The sequence below is a fragment of the Myotis davidii genome, unplaced genomic scaffold, assembly GCF_000327345.1.
Source record: "Myotis davidii unplaced genomic scaffold, ASM32734v1 scaffold744, whole genome shotgun sequence".
In the NCBI taxonomy this organism is placed as follows: Eukaryota; Metazoa; Chordata; class Mammalia; order Chiroptera; family Vespertilionidae; genus Myotis; species Myotis davidii.
This window is the reverse complement of record NW_006294760.1, coordinates 941303-955678: the sequence shown is the minus strand read 5'-3', so window position 1 is coordinate 955678 and position 14376 is coordinate 941303. Positions and strand designations below refer to the sequence as shown.

Below are 14376 nucleotides of genomic sequence, written 5' to 3'. Positions count from 1 at the left end.
CTGGGGGGGGGAAGGGGGGAGTCCCTCAGCCCTGCGCCCTCTCACAGTCCAGGACCCCTCAGGGGATGTCTGCTTGCTGGCTTAGGCCCGATCCCCTGGGGGAGCTGGCAGTCAGACATCCTTCTCGCAGTCCAGGGCTCTTCTAGTCCAGGACCCCTTATCTTTACCATCCGCCTGCAATGGAGGTGGGAGAGGCTCTCGCTACCACCACTGTGCTCGCCACCTTCTCGCAGTCCAGGGCTCTTCTAGTCCAGGACACCTTCTCTTTACCATCCGCCTGCAACGGAGGTGGGAGAGGCTCCCGCTACCACCACTGTGCTCGCCAGCTGTGAGCCCGGCTTCTGGCTGAGCAGTGCTCACCCTGTGGGAGTGCACTGAACACCAGGGGAAAGCTCTTGTGTGACTGCCTCCTGATGGTCACTGCGTGTCATAGCAACTGGTTGTTCCACTGTTTGGTTGATTTGCATATTAAGGTTTTATTATATAGGATATACCACCCCCGCCCCCATCACTAACCCCTGATAACCACTAATCTGTTCTCCATCTCTATAATTTTGTCATTTCAAGATATATAAAAGGAATGCTACAATGTGAAACCTTTGGAGCTGGGCTTTTTGCATAGTACCCTTGAGATCAGTAAGGTTATTACATGTGTCAATACTTAGTGTTTTTTTAAAATTTAATCTTTAGCTGTGTAAAGTTTCAAGAGAGTAATGATAAGACCCAGCTCATCTTTGGCTCCATCACCAACATACAGGCAAAGGACGCAGCGCCAGTGGAGGTAAATGCAGGCACTTTTCTTGAGAAGTTGAAAATCATTATGCTTTGTAATTTGCACAGACTTTAAAATAAAATGTGTGTCCTCTTTTAGAAGATAGACACCATGCTGGTTCTGGAAAGCAGTGGAAACCTGGTGCTGTACACAGGAGTGGTTCGGGTGAGTCAGAAGCAGCTTTTGGTGCTTGTGTAGGGCTGCCTACTTAGTTATGATTTTGTATTGTTGCTTTAGTTTGATATTTAAATGTTTACTCCCGTTTGTAGGATTTGGCAGAAGGTTTATTTTGTAAGAGCTGAAAATGAAGTTCCCAATTTAAGTTGGTCCTAAGTGGGAGGTTGACTCACTGCCATTAGATAGGTTGGCACTGGGAACCCAGAATAGATGGGAACCTTCAGTGAGGCTAGAGATACTTTAAAAAAGAGTTAAACTGATGTTTTATAAATTGAAGTGTTGAAATTGATACACGGGTAGCTTTGATAATTCTCAAAGTTTTTGTAAAGTTCTATTATATTAAATGTATACTGTGTTGGGTGGATCTTTTATCAGTTGTGAAATTTATATGTGAATAATGTAAATGTTGCCAATTTAAATTATGAAATTTAGTACATAGACACAGTTTGAAGAACGACAACATTTGTGTAAGCTATACTCAGGTTAAGAAATAGGGTGCTACCAGATCACTTGTCTCCTGGGAGTTCTTTCCTGACTGTGTCCTCATCTCCCCACCTCCCCCAGATAGACACTATCCTGACTTTTGCCATAAATCAGTCCCTTGTTTTTATTACTCGTTTTGCACGTATGTATGTATCACTAAAGACTGAATTGTTTGGTTTTCCTCATTTTTAATTTTTATGTAAAGGACACCATGCCATATACTTTTTTCTGACTTGATTATTTTGCTCAACAGTGTGCTATTTTTAGATTTATCTGTCTTGATGTGTAGTTGTTTCCCCATTCAATGTTACATGATATTCCATTGTATGATGATACAAACCTTCACTATTTTACCTATCACTAAGGTTGGTTGTTGTTTCTGCTGTAGTTCTAGTAAACAGTATTAAAAAAAAATTCTTTTATATGTCTCCCAGCCTCTATGGCAGGGGTGGGGAACCTTTTTTCTGCTAAGGGCCATTTAGATATTTATAATATCATTCGAGGGCCATACAGAATTAGCAACTTAAAAATTAGTCTGCTGTACTTGGTCAAACATTTAATTAACTCACCCCTAATGCCTTGGCAGGGCCAGACCAAATGATTTTGTGGGCATTGTACATCCCTTAGGCCAGATGTTCCCCACCCTTGCTCTAGGGTATATGCACTTTCACTTTGACCACGTGGTGCCAGATAGTTTTCCAAATATATATGCACCTTTGATATTTCAAATTTTATGCTCAAACACTAAAAATCAAAGAAAATTAAAATTTTAGTAATGTATCAAATTCTACCATCCAACTACACATATCTTGGTATAATTTCTCTTGATCTGACTCCTCTTCATTACTGCGAAAAGAATTATTTTTTTTTTGCAGAAAAGTGTGAAAAATACTCAAAACTAAAGAGAAATTTTAACAATATACATATGTATTGTCAATATACCTCCCAAAAGCTAAGAAAATTACAAAAGTTGCTGAAATAAAATCCATAGGATTAAAAAACAAAAATCACAGTGAAAACTAATGCATACAGGTGGGGGCAAAAGTACGTTTATGTTTGTGAGTATGCAAAATGAAGTTTATTTTTGTATTATTTATTAATTTATGTATTATTTTCCATATGAACAACTACAAATCTACTTTTGTCCCACCATGTATACATATAATGCTTTTAACAAGCTATCAGAGACCTCCAGCTAATGAAGAGAAGGAGTCAGACCAAGAAAAATTATACCAAGATGTGTGTAGTTGGATGGTAGAATTTGATACATTACTAACATTTTAATTTTCTTTGATTTTTAGTGTTTGAGCATAAAATTTGAAATGCCAAAAGTACATACATATTTTGACATCCTTTTATTGCTTTAAGGTGGGAAAGGTTTTTATTCCTGGACTTCCTGCTCCTTCCCTGACAATGTCCAATGCGATGCCTCGGCCCAGCACTCCACTTGACAGCGTCAGCACTCCTACACCTCTGAGTAAACTGCTTGGAACCTTGGATGAGGTGAGAAAGGAATTAGGTGTCAAAAATGAGTAATGTTTTAAAGAAGTTTGGTCAGATGTTCTTTCCACGATTACCTTTTCCCCTTCTGTTTTAAAAATGACAGAATTGGCAGTTTAGCTAATACTTGTAGAATATGAATGTTTCCAAGTACCAGTGTCTCAGTCAACTGCACTGACCTTCTGTGTATGTGGAAGGTACAATGAAAGGTGCCGCAGAGATGAGAATGAGGCATTCTTTTCCATCCAGGGATCTCACCATTTTCTTGTGTGAAACATGTAGTGTCTGCATAATAAATTATATTTAAAGTAGACTATTAACACTTATGATGACTAATAAAATGTCCTGAGGAGATATACTGATAAGATACATTCTGAGGGTCAGTGTGGCAGAACCACCTCTCATCTTGAAGAGGCCCGTCTGACTAGGGTTGGCCTGTGAGGATAAGTGGGATGTCTGCAGGTGGGAAGGAGCATTTGGGGAGAGAGGGTTCACGGGCACAGGCAAGGAGGCCGGAGAGTGCAGAACACGTGTGTTCGCATCTCCATCTCCTAGTGCACAGGTTAAGACTCAACACACCTGAAGGTAGAATGAACGAGTGTTTATGCAAATATAAGAGTCTCTTGGGATTGTCACGGTAACCTGTTTTTGAGTGTTTTCTGTGTACTAGGCACTGTTCTTTGTGTTTTGTATGCATTAACTTATTTAATTTATTAGACTAGCTTTATTGGAAAGTTACTGATTGCTGTTTTACAAATGGGTACATAGAGATACAAGGAGGTTACTTGTTGCGAGGCCCATAGCTAATAATGGTGGTGCTGGGATTTGCACTCTATGGATAAGCCCTTAATACAAGAAAGGATGAAAAGGTGGTATTTATTCTGAATGCAGTCACCAGGGCATTACAGTTTTTGAGGATGGAGTTATGAGTGCTGGAATCGTGCTTTAGATAATTTTATCTTGGGATTGAAGATAGAGAGACCAGTTAGATTCCAAGTGCGTTGTTTGTGTTAATTTAAGAGGTACAAAGGGAGACTGATCTGGGGCAGTACATTGGAAAGAAGGGGAGTGACAGGAGAGGTCTAGAGAGGTGGGAAGATAGCGTTTATCGGTTAGATTGCGCTGTGTTGGGGCAGGTGCTGGGAAAGGAGACTCAGGGTTCTCTGAGTAACCTGGGTGGATCCCCCAGACTTACCAGGTTAGGAAGCCTGAGGAAAGCAGGGGGTGTTACAGAGACACCTGAGTGCACATGTTTAGGGGCAGTTCAAAGTGCAGGTTGGTGCTGCACTTGTGTTGCATAGTGTCTAGGCCCAGAGTGTTATTTTTGTTTTTATGTTCTTCAGTGAACAAAAGTTTTAAACTTTAATGAAGTATTTATATTTTTCTTTTGTTGCTCACTAAATATTATTTTTTTAAACACATGCAGTGTTGAGCTGTTTCCTATTAAGCCTGACCCTTGCAGAACCCTTGGGAGGGGGTTGTACAACTATCAGATTTCTGTGTGATTTGCAAGAATTTCTTTTATAACATAAGATGATTCCTCACTTTCTTGGAATTTCATAAACCTAGGAATGGTTAGTGACTTAATGGTAGCTGTCAGATCACAGGAGAGTGCAGAACACGTGTGTTCGCATCTCCATCTCCTAGTACACAGGTTAAGACTCAACACGCCTGGGTCTAACATATTGGCTGATTTCCCATTTCTAGCACCAATGAAGCTCAGTTTTGGGGCAGCTAATGGGGTAGAAGCTGGAAATAATATATACATCTTGTTCTGGTTTGGCTCTTAGTATTGACAAGATAGTCACTTAGAAATTTCCTGTAAATTGAGTTATAGGAATACAAAAAGGTTGGTGGTCAGGAATAGATTTAAAATAGGAAGCATCTGTATGTAATTAGTAACTACGATCATTTAAAATTCTTGTTTGCATGTCTACAGTTGAGAAAAAATGTTGCTCTTTATCAGACATTTGCTTTTTCTGAAGCATCACTAAGCTGTCTCAGTTCTTTGCTCTCTCATTGCTTTTCCTTCTCTCCCGCATCTTGGACCCTCCAATCCTGTCTGTCATACCTTCCTCACCTTACAGTTACTCTGTAGCCCTGTTGGGTTGCCAAGAGTGTTGCTGCCTTCTCTTCCTATGGTCCTGTTTGCACATCAGTCTAGCTAGCCCTATTCCCCATGATCCTACCTAGAGCAGAATGATTGTAAATCATTATGTACAGTTGTTAGACTATATGCAGAAAGAAATAACCTTCACTTCTCAAAAAATACTTGATATGTGTTGTACTTATGACTTTTTATAGGTTGTTCTATTGTCCCCAGTTCCAGAACTAAGGGATTCTTCAAAACTCCACGATTCTCTCTATAATGAGGACTGCACTTTCCAACAGCTTGGAACTTACATTCATTCTATAAGAGACCCTGTTCGAAACAGAGTGACTCTAGTAAGTATATGTAGATTAGGTGGCTCTCCGTGAGATATGGCTGTCACTTCAAATTTGTCAGAATGCAGAATTTGTCTGAAAATCAAAAGCACACATTTCTGATGACATTTAAAATATTTTGTGATGTGTTATTTCTTTGCATTATTTTACTGTGAAGTAAATCTGTTCAACTTTTTAAAGGTTTTTATATTATTAAAAATGTATCAAAAACAGCTTGTTCAATAAGTTGAATTTTGTATTGACATCATTTTTTTCTTTTCCTTACATGTAAGTTCTTTTTTTAGTGAAAACGAGACACTTATTAGAAACAGAATTTTTGTAACTGTTTTACAATTACACACATTTATAGTTTCTGAACTTTGGAAGTATTCGCTTCTGTTTTGAAAATGTTCATTTTTATATTTATTTACTTAGTTTGTAGAGGATGTTTTTCCATTGATTCTTTTTTTTAGAGAGAGTATAAGGGAAGGGGAAAGACACATTGATTGGTTGCCTCCTGCGTACATCTATTTCCACTGGGGCCAGGAGTTGAGCCTGCAGCCCAGGTACTTGCCCTTGACCAGAATCTAACCCAAGACTCTTCAGTCCGCAGACCAACGCTCTATCTGCTGAGCCAAACAAGCTAGGGCAAATATTGTTTATTTTCTTTTATTTTATTGAATTTTGCTTTGGCAGGCAAAATCTTGTAAAGCATCAGTTATTGTTAAGAATTCAGAGACTTAGACGCACAGATTCTGTTGACTAATTCTGGCTCGTTCCCTTCTTTTTCTAGGAGCTGAGTAATGGCTCCATGGTGAGGATCACTCTCCCTGAAATCGCCACGTCTGAATTAGGTGCGATTGAGGGGCAAGCCTGGATTCTGTGTATTCTTAGTTTGATTTGTAAAGATTTGGAGTCATTGTTGATTTGTGTTAGTAATTAGGGATATTAAATTTTTTGCTGTTATTGAAGCACAGGATGGCGTTTTTTACTTTGTGGATAACTGTGAAGAGCCAGGAGCACCCCTGGGACGTCCCCTTCATGGGTTCTGTGAGGCTGGGCGTGACTTGAAGGAGATGCTGGTTCTGTTTCTCGGCCTTTTTTTATGTGGAAGATACCACACAGTGAGATTACACATACAACATGCTTCTTGCAAGAAAATCTTGCAATAAGGAAGGCTAAGCAACTAAAATTGTTTTTGGCATACTTGATGGTTTTAATCCTAAATCTCTCAATTGAGACATGAACATAATTGCCTTAATTGAATAAAAACATTATAGTAAAAATGCAGTTAGAAGTGTTTTTCATACAATTGGAGTCTGCTTGAATTATTTTTGAAGTGCAGTTTGGAAAGTACTTAGGTGGAGAGTATTTCTGAACATAGAATAGTATAACTAGAATTGAAAGAATTTGCCAAGAAACAAAAGTTAAAAGAATGCCTATGTGACAAAAGAAAATGTATGACGTGCATTAGTTTCAAAATGTAAATACCAAAGCGCTGGCAGGTGGTCTCGTTTCTGGAATTTGATAACTAGGCCAGAATGACTTTTTTATTGTAGGAAATACCTTTCATTGGTGTGATAAGTGATATTCTGAGTTGGTACAGAGATAACCTTGCTTCTCTCAAAGATGTGTAGCCAGTAATCCCAAGGTTATGTATTTAGAAGTATGAGCCTAAACAAAATATACGTAAGTTAATAGCAGATTAAATTAAAACCAAAAGGAAATCCTGCTCTCCCACAGCCAAATAGAAGTTTTTATACTTTATAAAGTGCTTCTTAGCTCCTCGGGCAGTATCTGGTTTACACTTATTTTGGATTCAACCGTGACAGATTTGGTTGTTTTTCTAACATTTATTCCATTTGATTTCAACCTTTGTGTGCGCATGCACATAGCAAATTGATGAGAAAAAGGATATGCAGCTGAGGATGGGCCCAGTGACAGTGACAGTGTGAAGGGAAGAATCCTCTGAAGAGAACATAGGAGAATACAAGCACTTTGCTACTAAAAGCAGACCCAGGCCCTTCACAGTAGCAGCCCACGCCACCTGGAGATGTCACTGAATGACAGTGGAGCACTGAAACTGACACTCATACAAATGACACCGGGTCATTAAGAGAAACATGGTATTGAAGGGTCTAAGACAGAGAGCCTGGACAACATTTTAGACTCTGAATGCTGTCAAATTGTTCAGTGTTGTAAAGCTTTGGTTAATAGGAGTGTTCACTAATGGAGAAATCTCTTATGCTAGTAGAAGAGGCATATGTTGACTGTTATATGCGTCTGAAGTATTAAAGCAATTATTTCATATGAATTTATTTGTGTAGAAATTGTGTTTTGATACAGTGACCTTTAATTCATTGTCCATACTAGGAATGTTTGAGGCTGAAATGGGGAGCAATTAATAATTGTTGGGGCAGTGGATGTCAATCACTTCTGTCTCAGGTTATGTGGGCTATTTGGTTACCTATTTCTGATAGAAAATTAATGACTGAAAAGCTACCCCGAGACCTTTTGCAGATCCTGTGGACTTTAGTAGTGGGTTTAGGTTTCCAGTGATGGGTTAGGTAATGTGGCATCTTATTGGCTCTTTCATGACAGTTCTCTCTTTACAGTAATTGGCCTTTATATAGTCATCATAGTTTAAAAACTTTGATATTAAAAGGGGAAGAGAAATGCATGCATAGGAACCATACTGAGCGTAATCTTTGCTTTTAACAGTACAAACATGTTTGCAAGCAATTAAGTTTATCCTGCCAAAAGAAATAGCGTTTCAGATGCTTGTCAAGTGGTACAGTGTCCACAGTGCTCCAGGCGGACCCAGCTATCACTCAGAGTGGAATCTGTTTGTGATTTGTCTCATGAACATGATGGGTTATAACACAGACCGCTTAGCGTGGACACGAAATGTAAGTACATCCAATTGTTTTTCTTCCTGAGTTATTCTGTTGTTACCAATGTAATGTTTACATAAATAGTAATACAACCTTCAGACTATGTAGCAGAGCAGTTTAATAGGTGTACCGTATTCAACAAAATGGAATAATACTAAGGGTTATTGTATTTGTATTCTAAATCAAATATCATTTCATATTTAATAACATTTTACTAGTAATTATTATTACTACATTTTTATAATGTGGCAAAGCATGTTAGAGTATTATTTCTCATTTCATCTTTGTAAAATAACTGCAATTTATGCTAGGATTAGTAGTAATAGGCTCGTTTTACTGAAGAAGGAAATGATTCACAAAGCAATCACATACTGGAGATTTGCTCAAACCTGGGCCTAGAGTCTATGTCTGCTGACTCGTGGCTCTGTATTCCTTTCCGAAGCCCAGACTATTTTCACACACGAAGTTCTTGATCTGTGAGAAGGGAGGCTTGATTTGAGGGGGATTGAAAGTGCTTTAGCCTCAGTGTCTACTCTGTTAATGAGAGAAAGCTATGTCCCTCATCTCCTGCCCCAGAGACTTCCTTAGAAGGTCCTACAGAGTTATTTATACAATCAGCAAGGGCGTGCCTTCACCTTGATTTGCTCTTGGCTCTGGAGATGACTCCCAGAACAACCTTGCCTGGGTCACTCTGCAGAAATCACTCATTGTCCAGTCTGTACATTTTAGTTTTGTGTTGGCAAATCTATTTTAAAGATCGTTCGTTTTTCTTCATTATGAAAGAATATATGTTTACTGAGGGTAACTTTCAAAATGAGGAATTCAGAAGAAGAATAACACTACACAGAGATGGCCAATGTAAATTTTTTTTGTTATTGCCTTTTAGATAAATATGATATCAATGATCTTTTTAAAACATCCTTCAAATATGACCCATAATTTCATCATCCTCATAAAAGGCTACCATGTGGTTTTATCCCACCTAACCAGTAGCTATTAATTGAACATTGTTGAATCTGTTTTTTTCTTTTATTTATTAAATTGGGGTAACATTGGTCAACATGCACATATAGGTTTCAGGTGTGGTTTTCTATATTACAAGATCTGCTTATTGTGCCATGTGCCCATCACCCAAGTCAAATCTGTCCCCATATATTAGGACTCCCTTCTCTTCTCACCCCCTTCCCTTTGGCAATCACCACACTGCTATTTATGTTCACGAGTTTCAGTTTTATATACCACATATGAGTGAAATCATATAGATTTTAGCTTTTTCTGACTGACTTATTTCACTTAGCATAATTTTATCGAGGTCCATTCTTGTTGTTGCAAATGACACTATTTCATCCTTTCTTATACCTGAGTAGTATTTCATTGTGTATATGTACCACATCTTCTTTATCTAGTCTTCTATCGCAGGACACTTTGGTTGTTTCCATGTCTTGGCCACCATGAATAATGCTGCAATGAACATAGGGGTGCAAACACATGATTTCGAGTTTTTTGGGTATATACCCAGGAGAGGGATTACTGGTCATATGGTAGCCCTATTCTTAATTTTTTGAGGAATTGCCAGACTGCTTTCCATAGTGTTTGTACAGTCTACATTCCCACCAGCAGTGAATGAGGGCTCCCTTTTTTCCACAATCTCTCCAACACTTGTTATTGCTTGTCTTGTTGATAATGGCCAGTCTATAATGGGTGTGAGGTGGTATCTCATTGTATTTTTTTAAAAATACATTTTAATTGATTTTAGGGAGGAAGGGGGAGAGAGAGAGATGGAAACATCAGTAATGAGAGAGAATCATTGATTAGCTGCCTCCTGCATGCCTTACACTGGGGGATCGAGCCCACAACCTGGGCATATGTCCTGACCAGGAATCGAATCATGTACTGGTTCATATGTCAACATTCAGCCACTGAGCTACATCGACTGGGCTCATTGTAGTTTTGATTTGCATTTCCTTAATTGCCAGTGAGGTTGAACATCTTTTCATACATCTATTGGCAGTTCCTATGTCTTCTTGGGAGAGGTGTATTTTTAGGTTGTCTGCCCAGCTTTTGATTGGGTTGTTTGGTGTTGAGTTTTATGAGTTCTTTATATATTTTGGAAATTAAAGCTTTGTTGGAGCTACTGTTTGCGAATATCATCTCCCATGTGGTTGGCTCCCTCTTTGTTTTGTTGTCAATTTCTTTGGCTGTGCAGAAGTTTTTCATTTGATACAGTCCCATACATTTATTTTTGCCTTTACTTCCCTTGCCTTTGGGGTCAAGTTCATAAAATGTTCTTTATGACCAAGGTCTATAAGTTTGGTACTTATATTTGCTTCTATATAACTTATTGTTTCGGGTCTTATATTTAGTTTTTTGATCCATTTTGAATTAATTTTTATACATGGGGACAAGCTATAATCCAGTCTCATTGGTTTGCATGTGGCTTTCCAGTTTTCTCAGCATTATTTGTTGAAGAGACTATCTTTACTTCATTATGTGTTTCTGGCTCCTTTGTCAAAAATTATCTATTCAAATACATGTGATTTTATTGCTAGGCTCTTAATTCTGTTCCACTGATCTGTGTGTCTGTTACTCTGCCAGTACCATACTATTTTGATTATCATAGCTCTGGAGCAGGGGTCCTCAAACTTTTTAAACAGGGGGCCAATTCACTGTCCCTCAGACGGTTGGAGGGCCGGACTATAGTTTGAAAAAATTATGAACCAATTCCTATACATACTGCACATATCTTATTTTGAAGTAAAAAAACAAAACGGGAACAAATACAATATTTGTATTTGCATGTGGCCAGCGGGCCGTACCTGGAGTATAATTTGAAGTCGGGTAGTGTGATATCTCCAGCTTCGACCTGTTTTCTCAGGATTGATTTGGCTGTTCAGGGTCTTGTGGTTCCATATAAATCTGATGATTTCTTATTCTGTTTCTTTAAAAAATGAAATTGGGATTTTGATGAGGATTGCATTAAATTTGTATATTGCTTTGTGTAATATGGCCATTTTAATTATGTTGATTCTTCCAATCCATGAACACCAGATAGTTTTTCATTTTGTTGTGTCTTTTTCAATCTCTTTCAATAATGATATGTAATTTTCATTATATAGGTCTTTCATGTTCTTTGTTAAGTTTATTCCTAGATATTTTATTATTTTGATTGTAATTGCAAAAGCAGTTGTTTTCTTTTTTCTTTTTCTCTGAAGAGTTTTTATTAGTATTCAGGAAAGCAGTGGATTTTAGCACATAGATTTTGTATCCTGAAACTGGACTGTATTTGTCTATTGTTTCTAATAGTTTTTTGGTGGAGTGTTGAGGGTTTTCTATATATAGAATCCTGTCATCCACAAAAAATGATAGTTTTACTTTTTCCATCCCTATTTGGATGCCTTTATTTCTTTCTCCTACCTTTTTACTCTGGCTAGGACTTGCGGCACTATGTTGAATAAGAGTGGTGAGACTGGACATCCTTGTTTTGTTCCTGATCTTAGACGAAAAGCTTTCAGTTTTTCACCATTGAGTATAATATTAGCTGAGGGTTTATCCTAGATGACCTTTATTATGTTTAGGTACTTTCCTGATACTCCTATTTTATTGAGTGTTTTAATCATAAATGGATTTTATATCTTTATCAAACGCTTTTTCTTCATCTATTGATCAGATATGATTTTCATCCTTTCTTTTGTTATTGTGGTGTATTGCATTGATGGATTTGCATATGTTGAACTATCCTTGTGCCCTCGGAATGAACCCCACTTGATTGTGATGTATTATTTTTTGGATATACTATTGTATTTGATTTGCGAGTATTTTGTTTAGGATTTTTGCATCTATATTCATCAGAGATATTGGTCTGTAGCTTTCTTTTTTTGTGTTATTTTTGCCAGGGTTTGGTATCAGGGATATGGCCTCGTTGAATGTTTTAGGAAGTATTGCCTCTTCTTTAATTTTTTAAAAAAAATATATTTTATTGATTTTTTACAGAGAGGAAGGGAGAGGGATAGAGAGTTAGAAACATCGATGAGAGAGAAACATCCATCAGCTGCCTCCTGCACACCCCCTACTGGGGATGTGCCCACAGCCAAGGTACATGCCCTTGACCGGAATCGAACCTGGGATCCTTCAGTCCGTAGGCCGACGCTCTATCCACTGAGCCAAACCGGTTACGGCAACCTCTTCTTTAATTTTTTGTAAGTTTGAGAAGGATAGGGTTTTAATCTTTGAATGTTTGGTAGAATTCACTGGTGAAGCCATCTGCTCCTGGACTTTTGTTTTTTTGTAGGTTTTTGATGGTTTCAATTTCTTCACTGCTAATTGGTCTATTTAGAGTTTCCAATCCTTCATGATTTATTCTAGGAAGGTTATATATTTCTAGGAACTTATCCATTTTTTCTAAGTTATTGAATTTGGTGGCATATAGTCTTTCCTAATATTCCAGTATGATCCTTTGTATATCTGTGATACTTGTGGTGACTTCTCTTTCATTTCTGATTTTGTTTATATGGGTCTTTTCCCTTATTTTCTTAGTCATTCTAGCCAAGGGTTAGTCAATTTTATTTAACTTTCCAAAGAACCAGCTCTTTGTTTTATTAAATTTTTGGTATAGTCTTTTAGTTCTCTGTTTTATTCATTTCTGCTGTAATTTTTATTCCTTCTGCTGACTTTGGGTTGCTTTTCTTCTTTTTCTAGTTCTTTAAGAGGTAATGTTAATGTTGTTTACTTGGGATTTCTCTTGTTTTTTTATATGTTTTATTGATTTTTTAGAGAAAGAGGAGGGGAGAGGGAGAGAGAGAGAGAGAGAGAGAGAAAGAGAAACATCAATGATGAGAGAGAATCATCTATCGGCTGCCTTCTGCACACCCCCTACTGGGGATCGAGCTCGCAACCCGGGCACGTGTCCTGACCCGGAATCAAAGCAGCGACCTCTTGGTCCCTGGTCGATGCTCAGCTGCTGAGCCACACCGGTTGGGATCTTTTGTTTCTTGAGCAAGGCCTGTAGTGATATAAACTTTCCTCTTATTACTGCTTTGGCTGCATCTCAGAACTTTTGATACATTGTATTGTCATTCTCATTTGTCTCTCTATATCTTTTGATCTCATCTTTTATTTCTTCTTTGACCCAGTCATTTTTTAGTGTGTGTTGTTTAATCTCCACATACTTGTGGGTCTCTTTTACAGTTTATTTCTAATTTTAAGACATTGTGGTCAGAGAATATGTTTGGTATAATTTCAGTCTTCTTGAATTTGTTTATGCTAGTTTTGTGACCAACATATAGTCTATTCTTGAAAATAGACTATAGCACTGGAGAAGATTGTATAATCTGGTGTTCTGGGATGTAAGGTTCTGTAAATGTCAATTATGTCCATTTGGTCTAGTGTTTCATTTAAGGCCGATATTTATTGATTTTCTGTTTGGTTGATGTGTCTAGAGCTTTTAGTGGTTCCCCAAGTATGATTGCATTTTGATCTGTTTCTTCCTTTAGTTCTATGAGTAGTTGTTTTATATTTTTCACTGCTCCCCGGTTGGGTGCATATATACTAAGAACTGTTATGTTTTCTTGATGTGGTATTCCCTTTATCTTTCTCTAACTGGCTTATTTCACTTAGCATAATGCTCTCCAGTTTCATCCATGCTGTGGCAAATGGTAAGAGTTCCTTTTTCTTCTTCCTCTTTTTAAAGAATACCTTTCAGCATTTCATATAATGCTGGTTTGGTGGTAATGAACTCCTTTAGCATTTTCTTATCTGTGAAGCTCTTTATCTGACCTTCTATTCTGAATGATAGCTTTGCTGGATAAAGTAACCTTGGTTGTAGGTTCTTGCTATTCATCACTTTGAATATTTCTTGCCATTCTCTTCTGGCCTGCATGGTTTCTGTTGAGAAATCAGCTGACAGTCGTACCGCTACTCCCTTGTAGGTAACTGACTGTCATTCTCTTGCTGCTTTTAAGATTCTCTCTTTGTCTTTAGACCTTGGCATTTTAATTATGATGTGTCTTGGTGTGGTCCTCTTTGGGTTCCTTTTGTTTGGGGTTCTCTGCGCTTCCTGGACTTGTAAGTCTATTTCTTTCACCAGGTAGGGGAAGTTTTCTGTCATTATTTCTTCAAATAGGTTTTCAA

At 37.9% G+C, this 14376-nt stretch overlaps 1 protein-coding gene across 1 annotated transcript in view; it reads left to right on the top strand.

Annotated features, from left to right (window-relative positions):
- Positions 1-14376, top strand: part of ANAPC1 (anaphase promoting complex subunit 1) — a 108744-nt gene that overhangs the window by 18668 nt on the left and 75700 nt on the right. The window contains exons 11-16 of the mRNA XM_006769219.2: positions 691-781; positions 872-937; positions 2801-2935; positions 5237-5377; positions 6150-6210; positions 8078-8265. Coding sequence (XP_006769282.1) covers positions 691-781; positions 872-937; positions 2801-2935; positions 5237-5377; positions 6150-6210; positions 8078-8265 — 682 coding nt within the window. The remainder of the gene's footprint in view (positions 1-690; positions 782-871; positions 938-2800; positions 2936-5236; positions 5378-6149; positions 6211-8077; positions 8266-14376) is intronic.